The sequence below is a fragment of the Trichogramma pretiosum genome, unplaced genomic scaffold (genome assembly GCF_000599845.2).
Source record: "Trichogramma pretiosum strain Unisexual culture from Peru unplaced genomic scaffold, Tpre_2.0 scaffold71, whole genome shotgun sequence".
Lineage (NCBI taxonomy): Eukaryota > Metazoa > Arthropoda > Insecta > Hymenoptera > Trichogrammatidae > Trichogramma > Trichogramma pretiosum.
In genome coordinates, this window is record NW_019640814.1 from 830327 (window position 1) to 839357 (window position 9031).

Sequence of the window (9031 nt, forward strand, 5' to 3'; positions counted from 1 at the left end):
AAATAACACGCATATTTTTTAATTAATGAATGAAATAAAATTTTAAATCCACACTTTATTTACTTTAATGTTATCTATTTTTTGTTTTATTTAGTTGTACATACATAGCTAGCCAATTATTGATATTTCTTACATTGTTGAATTTCATAGTTAGGTTTTATTTTCTTGTTATTGTTTAAAAATTATAATTTTCATGAATGTTTTCATCGTCTTCTTCTTCAGCTGCTACCTCCTCACCTTGTCTTCGAAGTTTTTCTTTATATCTTCTTACTCTTTCCATATTAATTGTATGATACATCACCCTACTTGATAGCGAACAAGATTTTCAATGGCTTTTTCATATGGGTTGAAATAAACTTTTTTTTGACCACCTCTGCGAGTGCGCCTAGTACCTGCATCAAAGAAGTCAAATTATTACTTAGAGTATAATTAGTTTAGTAGAGTAGTTGGTTTAGCACAGAAGAGTAAGATTATAGTAGAGCTAAATTTTAATTAATAAATAAACATGGTTAAGACTTACCATTGGATACTCCAGACACAGAAGCAGCGTCATCATCTCTTTGCTGCAGGGGACCTACAGCAGCTTGAGGAGCCGGTTCTTGGTTCTGCCTCTGTTGTGGGCCTTGTTGACGTTGCTGCTGTTGAACTTGTTGCCTTCGCTGCTGCTGACCTTGTTGCCTTTGCTGCTCTTCAGCTTGTTGCCTCTGCTGCTCTTCAGCTAGTCGTCTCTGATGCTGTTCAGCCATTAACTCCTGTTGTCTGCGAAGTTGCTGATCTTGCAATGCAATATGTGCTTGCATCTTCCTCACCATGTTCTGAAGCTGCAGCATATCATTGGGTACAACAGGGTTAACTGCAGGAACTTGATTTGCTCCCTCGGGTTGAAGAAGCCCATCTGCCTCATTATTTTCCATGTTCTGAAAAAATACATATAAATTGAACTTATTAATAAATGAAAAAATTATCGTGAAGGGCACCGATAAACTTGAGTAGAAAAAACATTCTTAACCCTACTTTTTTAACTACTTTTTGGACTACGGATTATTAGAGCAAACCGACGATATAATACATATATTAAATAAATTATTAGTTATAAAGCATCTTTACTTACTTCCAAACCTGTTGATCGTAATCTGGATTTCTGTTGTCTTGGACTTTGGTGTACACCTCGACGAGAAAAATATGCTCGCGTTCGCGTCCGACGGTTACAGAGGTAATGCGGTAAAACTTCCTCTAGTTAGCAGCGCTGATTTCAATGCAAACTGCGTTTATAATCGTTGCCGGATGAGCGCTGCAAGTGTCGAGAAACTGAATTCAAGCAGTGACTACTGACATCTATAAGCGCGAAATGCTTTTTAACTAATTCGTTTGATAATAATTGTTGAATGATAAATAAAATTGCAGATATTGCTAATAATGAGTGAAAAAAATTGAAAATTTCTTCTTGTGCATAGATCTGCTATTTCAAAATTTTTCAGTTTCTCGCCACTCGCGGCGTTATGCGGCACGTGAGCGCGAACCTATTGAAAACAATGCACTAATCAGTGACGTTAGCACGCCCGTGGAATGCAAAAATTTTGCACGAGTTTTGCCCAGCAGATGACGAAAATTTGAGCTATCGAAATATTGAATTTTGCATTCTATGCGCATTAACAAAAGAGAGCTACTTATGTTTAAGGTTCTGCTAATATCAACGTCCAGTTGCTTGTTTCTTTGATCAGAACATCGTCTGCTGTTGTTTATCGCAAAATATTTTTATCTAACGTTGTGATAAGTGTTTGTGTTACATACAATATTGAAATAATTGGAGGTGTTAGAACGTGCTCGCCGTTCACTGAGATCAAAAAACTATCAATATCAATACCAGGTAAATATGTCAAAAATACATATCTTTGTTTCTTTAAAAGGTTAGAATCAATTTGTTTATTACTGTGATTTGGTTGTTGACATTTTAATATTTCTATATCCTGTTGTAAGATTTGTTTCTTCATCGACTTTTTTTATTTACAATCTGCCTAAATATGAGTGTAGCAACACATGATGTAACTTTTTTTATAACAAATTAAAAAAACTATCGTGTGAGATTAAGTATATGGACAAACTTTGTCTTGGAATATAAATTTATTGATAGATATTGAATGTTTCTTATTAATTATAGAGATATATAAAAAATGTTGAAATTATAGTGGTGTTAACACAACATTGTCTGGAAAAAGATGATTTTTTTGTATTTTAAAAATATAAATTGCTATATTGTTTTTCATATTAATTAATTTCAATACTGAATAATAATTCCTTACTTGTGGCAAGTAGGGAATCAATTCATAAATACGTTTTAGTTGGCACTAAGAGGTACTGAATTTCTTTTTTCTTCCAAGAGTACGCTATTGTATGGAAATGGGCCTACTAGTGGAGCTGCAAAAGATGTGCAAAAAGCCATTATTTTTTCAGTGTTATGGAGCTCCACATCAAAGATAAATATTGGACAATATATAAGCAATTTGGTATTTTTATTTCTGCACATCAGGCTCATTTCTATACAATGTAAATGTACCTTAATGTTCAGTCATACCAACATACGTATATCAACATACGTAAGAGTTTTTATTATTATGATTAAAATGAATTTTTTTTTTCAGCTTCTCACCGGATTACCTTGAATTCTCTAAAAACATTAAAAATTGCACCAATAATTATATTATTGAGTGCATACGGAGGCACCCTGTTCGAATCTGATCAATCGAGTGCCGGTGGCACCTGTAACTACAACAGGTTACATCTGAGTGCCGGTGGCACCTGTAACTATATCAAGTTACATCTGAGTGCCCGAGGCTGCAATTGAGCGCCCAAAGCCGCACTACGTGCGCAATATATACTGTAATAATTTATAACATTTTTTAAATAATATTTTTGATAGGTAGCCTGTACTTATTCAACATAAACCTATACGAAAATAGATATTTTTTAGATGAAAATGATAGAAATAAAATACTGGATGGTTCTAAGTTGCAAGATATTCACGTGGACAAGATATTATTTATGATAAATAAACTTACAAATAATGAATTTCGCTCTACTTTGTTTGCACAAAACCTTGATAGAATAGAAATGGTTCCTGGCAATAAGACTCATATTCAAATTATTCACAGATGTACCGATAATTGTGAAAAATGTATAGGCGGACATTGGGTTTGTCTGTATTTTAATACAAAAGAATTTTTTGTTTATGATTCGTATAGAAGTTTGAATGAAAAGGAAAAAAAGAAAAAAAAAGAATTAAATAAAGCACAAAAACTATTTGTCAGAAAATTATTTCCTTACATAGATGAATATCCACCAGTCCGTTATCCAAGAGTTCAAAAGCAAAAAAACGACAATGACTGTGGCGTTTTTGCAATAGCTTTTGCAACTTCTTTAGTTTTTCAAAAAGATCCTTCTCTTTTAGATTATGACTATAGTTTAATGCGACCTCATCTGTTTAAAATGCTTACACAACATAATGCGTTGGTTCATTTCCCCATTTTAATCGAGAAGAAAACCTCTACTACAATATTTGCTAACCTTTCTAAACAAATAATTCATACTTACCATTTCAATGATAATTTTAATGTGGCAAAAACTGCTATTAAAAATCTGAATAAAAGGAGAATTGATTCAGATTACTATACGAGAAACGGAGATAAAATTGTAATAAATTTTTCTAACCTTTCTGAACAAATAATTAAGTGGGGAGTCAAAGGAATTAAAAATTTGGACAAGGTATCTTGTTACGCCATTGCGGTTTTTCAAAGTATTTACCATAATCGTTACATTAAAGACTTAATTAATCGTTCTACGTCATGTGACTTGAAAAATTTCTTTATACAGTACTCTACGGAATCCCTCCCTTTTCATATAATACCACTAAGATCGATTATTGGGCAGGGAGAATTTTCTGCTCGAGAACAACAAGATGCTGCAGAATTTTATTTCCAAGTACCTCAAACATTGCAACACTTGAAACCTATTTTAGAATTCAATCAAAATATCATTAGATTCTGTAACACATGTCAAAAAACTCGTGTTTGTCCATCGGAAACAGCTATTTATCGTTTCTTGGCTGTACCCAAAAATAGTTCTTGTACCCTTCAAGAATTAATAGACCGTAACGAGAATATTATAACATCCACTGACATACCTTGTGGCGGAAATTGTTATGCATTTCTGAACGAAAGAGTAGAAATTACTAATGTTAACGAAGTAATTGTATTGCAATTAAACATATTTGATAGGTCATCGTTTGGCGTACGAAAAATTTCTACTTTTCATTTGGAAAATCCTTTAAATCAAATAATAAAGATTCATAAAAAAAATTATAGGGTATCGAGTGTAATATTTCATATAGGGGAAAGTATTGAAAATGGTCATTATATTAATATGATTCGCAGGCAGTGTGACGGTGGAATTTACAAATGGATAGAGGAAAATGATGACAAAGTGAATGAAAGAACATGGTCGACGAGTTCTCAAAATGTATATTTGTTATTTTTAGAATACGTCGATGATGAAAGTACTTCAAATGATTCTTCTAATGCTCCTTTAAATATACCAATTGAAACTGTACAAAATGTCATGAATAATATGTGAGAATTAAGAGTGAGACTGACACTTGTTAATTATAACTTTTATTAATTAAACACAATTTACGTACAAAATATATATGAGCTCTCGAGTAGGCGCGAGAGGATCGAGTGAGCGGTTACACAAAAAGGGCCGAGAGGCCGGATACAAAGAAAGGTGAGCGCGACATCTGGTGTAAGCGCGGAAACAAATAGAGAATAAAAATACAGAATAATTACAGATTAACAGATTAGATGAGAGTATAAAATAAGTATATCTAACACGCTCCCGTAATCGAAATTATTCTTAATATAAAAGTCCTAAACCTTTAACACAATAATCAACTTTTGCCTTGGGCAAAGCTTTAGTTAAAATATCGGCAGTCATCTCTTCAGTGGATAGATATTTCAAATCAAACTTTCCGTTCTTCAGCACCTCGCGGATGAAGTGCGCTCTTATGTCGATGTGTTTGGATCTAGCATGGAAGACTGGGTTCGACGCTAATTTTGCAGCGGATTGATTGTCGTTGTAGACTGTAATCCGAGACAAGTCGTCGAAACCAAGTTCCTTCAGAAGGTTGGAAAGAAAATTGGCCTCCTTGGCCGCATCGGACAGGCTCATGTACTCTGCCTCGGTCGAGGACAGAGCTACCGACTTCTGCTTCTTTGAGCACCAAGAAACTGCGCTGTTGGAAAGAGAGAACATGTAGCCGGAGTAGGAGCGTCGATCGGTGATGTCCGATCCCCAATCTGCATCAGCGAATCCGACGAGTCCCTCTTCGCTTCTTGAGTACGTGAGTTTCAATTTCGAAGTCCCCTTCAAATAACGGAGAACGCGCTTTGCAGCTGTCCAGTGATCCTTGCCATAGCATGAGTTGAACTGGCTCAGACAACTCACAGCGTGCGTGATATCGGGCCTCGTCCCAACCGACAGGTACATGAGTGCTCCGGTTAACTCACGATAAGGAAAGGCCTCGGGCACGTGATTCTTGCAAGGTGTGAGCTTTGTTCCAGTTGCCAATGGTGTAGTGACAGGCTTGCAATCGGCCATGCCGAAGCGAATGAGAAGCTCGTCGATGTATCCTGTTTGGCATAGCGAGATCGATTGGTCGCTTTGATTGATTTCTAGGCCAAGGCAATACTTTGCCAGACCCATGTCTGTAAGTTCGAAGCTTTCGGCAAGACCTTTCTTAATTTCTGCGACTCCAGCTGCGTTACGGGAGACGAAGAGAATGTCGTCTACGTACAGAAGTACGAATGTAAGCTTGTCGTGCGAGTCAGTGTATAGACACGGATCGCTGTTCGTCGATCGCAGGCCTAAATCCTGCAGTACACCATTGATCTTTTCGTGCCATTTTCTTCCAGCTTGACGCAAGCCGTATAAAGCTTTATTCAGCTTGCATGCGCTGTGATCGCTTCCTTTTAGATCGTTCAACATTTTCTTGGCCTTGTCGACGGTGAATCGATTTTCATCAGTGGCAACGATCGATTCGAGTATCTCAGAGAGCATCCTCGGTGTCTGCATGTAAAGCTCGGTGTCCAATTCTCCGTGAAGATAAGCCGTGACTATATCACACTGAAAAAGCTTCAGCTTGTGTCGTGCCGCGATAGCTGTCAAGGTGCGCAGAGAGTTCAGTCTGGCTGCAGGGGCAAACGTCTCGAAGAAATCTGTGCCAGGAACTTGTGAGAAACCTTGAGCAACTAGACGGGCTTTACGACGGCATATTGTTCCGTCTGGGTTAAACTTGTTTCGTAGTACGGTTCTGCAGCCTACAAGTCTTACGTTGCGTGGTTTTTCGACGATGGTCCAAGTATCATTATTAATTAGGCTCTTGATTTCTTCGCGCATCGCTTCAAACCAAGCTGCCTTGTTTGGTCCGCTCAATGCGTCCTTGATGTCGACTTCGCACGCACTCATGGCACTCTCCGACGCTGCGAGACGATTGAGGCGAGTTCGACTGCGAGTAACATGTCCTTCATATGGCTTCACAGCATCCGGATTCACGGTAGGAACGGCACGGTTAAAAAGCTCATTCTTGGTTAAAGCGTCGGTGCTTGCTTGATTCTGTTGTGCTCGCTTGGGCTCATCCTGCAAGTCCGGAGGGTTATGCGGCGGCGCTTCGTCACTCGGATCGGCGTTCGTCTCACTCTGGAGGTCGTCATCTGGCTCTGCCGCAGCGATTGGATTGAGATCGGGTACAGGTACCGTCTGTGTCGACAAGTCGACGATGTTTGAATCGTGGGACGCGTCTAGCTTTTCTTCGATGAGCGAATTATCAAACTTGTTCGAAAATTTCACATCCCTTGAACAAATGATCTTCCTTGGGTTTACGAGCCAAACTCGATATACTTTAGAATTATCAGCATACCCGAGAAAATATCCTTCAAGTCCACGGCAGTCAAATTTGCCTTTAGTTGGAGTTTTGTCGAGAGCGTAGATTTTCTCTCCAAAAGGTCTCATGTGCGAGACGTCGGGCTTGCGTCCAGTCCACTTCTCGTACGGGGTACAGCCGATGGTATTCGTATAGCAACGATTTCGAATGTAATTGGCAGTCATAATGGCTTCAGCCCAAAAAGATTTCGGCAAGCCCGACCGTGTGAGTAAGCAGCGTGCCGTCTCGACGAAGGTGCGATTCTTTCTCTCGACGAGGCCATTTTGCTGCGGCGTGTGGGGTACAGTGAAGCGACGCTTGATGCCGGCGTTTTTACACAAGTTATCAAGCTTGCGATTATCGTACTTCCCCCCACCGTCGGACTGTAACTCTTTGATGGAATGCCCAGTCTGTTTTTCGACCATATTCTTGAATTCGACGAATCTTTCAGTGACTTGGCTCTTCTCCTTCATCAGGTAGACGTGGCAGAAGCAGGTGTGCTCATCGATGAATGTCACGAACCATCTCGCTCCGCCTTTGGATGTTGTTCTCATTGGGCCGCATACGTCGGTATGAATTACTTCGAGAGGATTCGCCGCGTATCGCACGCGAGATTCGAAAGGTTCTCTCGTCATTTTGGCGATGGCGCATGTTGAACAGCAGCCTATGTCTTCGACTTTTACATTGCCCATGCCCTCGGTGTGTTGTTTCTGTATCATAGTCTTCAAGTCGTTGGAATTTAGGTGACCAAGTCAAGCGTGCCATTCACTCATGTCAACGTTGATTTTAGCCATTGCGGAGATAGGTCGTGGTCGCTCGGCTCCGTCGATGAAGAATAGGTCGCCAATTCTCTCAGCGCGGGCGATAACCTCACCAGTCTCAGCGGTGATCGTCGCAAGTTTCTTGCTAAATTTTACGTCAAATCCGGCGTCGACAACTTTCGCGACGGACATGAGGTTGGTTCTGAGGTCGGGTACGAGCAGCGTGTCTTTTAGAGTTACAATCGTAGAGTCGTTTCTAGGCACGATATTTACGTCACCTTTAGCGCGTATTGCCGCTGTGGTGTTGCTGGCGAGTTGCAGACTGCCATTGTGCCGTGTGATGTTTTTCAACATGCTCTCGTCGCCGCATACGTGAGAAATACTCCCGCTGTCTAGGCACCGCTTCGAACTAGTTGTAGTGCTGGTGAAAAAGCATAAGCCGGAGGTTTCGTTTTTCGCTTCTTCTTGGCTTCTTTTCTTTTTATAGCAGTCCGCTTCTTTGTGACCCTTTTTCTTACAAAATCAACATTTGTAAGAAGGTTTCTGCTTATGCGACGTTGCGTTGTTCGATGCGGGTCTCGAGGTGGAGCCACCTTTTATGCGACTGTAATCTTGCTTAGTTTTGGCAATCATTGCCGAACTATTATGATTATCGTTTACACTATGCCGAGACTTGTGCTCTTCCAGGATTTTTATTTTTAGAATTTCGAGATCTGGCAGCTTATCGCGCGATTCGATTGCGCATCTGAAGTTCTCGAAGCTCGTCGGAAGGCTTTGGAGTAGCATAATTGCTAGCAAATCGTCATCCAGAGTAGCGCCTGTCGACTTCAGTTTGTCAGATGCATCAAAGAAACCTTTGAGGTGGTCGATCATACTGTCGCTGTCTGCCATCTTGTGCTGAGTCAACTGTTTGTACAGCGAGACTTTACGCGCGGGCGTTTTTGATGCGTACGTCGATTCCAACTTTGTCCATACCTCATGCAATGTGTTGCAATTCTTGATCTCCTGTAGCTCGGAGGGCGAGATGCTGAGGATCAAGTCTGATCTGGCTTTTCGGTCCTTCACCAGCCATGCCTTATAAGCCGCCTCGGCTGCGGTCCGTGCAGCGGCGTCGGCCCCTCCGATTGCAGGTGCTGGTGTAGCGCCCGAGACGAAGTCCCAGCCGTCGTTTTTGATTAATAAGGCTTCTACCTGGATCCTCCATGTGTCGTAATTGTCGCGAGAGAGTAGCTCGAAGCACGGAGTGTGCGTTACGTATTGATTTTCGGACATCTTTGATCAATACTACGCGTGGTTAACC

The 9031-nt window shown here is 40.2% G+C and overlaps 1 protein-coding gene across 1 annotated transcript; it reads right to left on the reverse strand.

Annotated features, from left to right (window-relative positions):
* Positions 1-297: 297 nt before the first annotated feature.
* Positions 298-914, reverse strand: LOC111694316 (mediator of RNA polymerase II transcription subunit 15-like). The gene is made up of 2 exons (XM_023461932.1): positions 521-914; positions 298-392 (listed from the first exon to the last, which is right to left on the reverse strand). The coding sequence occupies exons 1-2, from the start codon at positions 912-914 to the stop codon at positions 298-300; spliced, it is 489 nt and encodes a 162-aa protein (XP_023317700.1).
* Between the last annotated feature and the right edge of the window lie 8117 nt (positions 915-9031).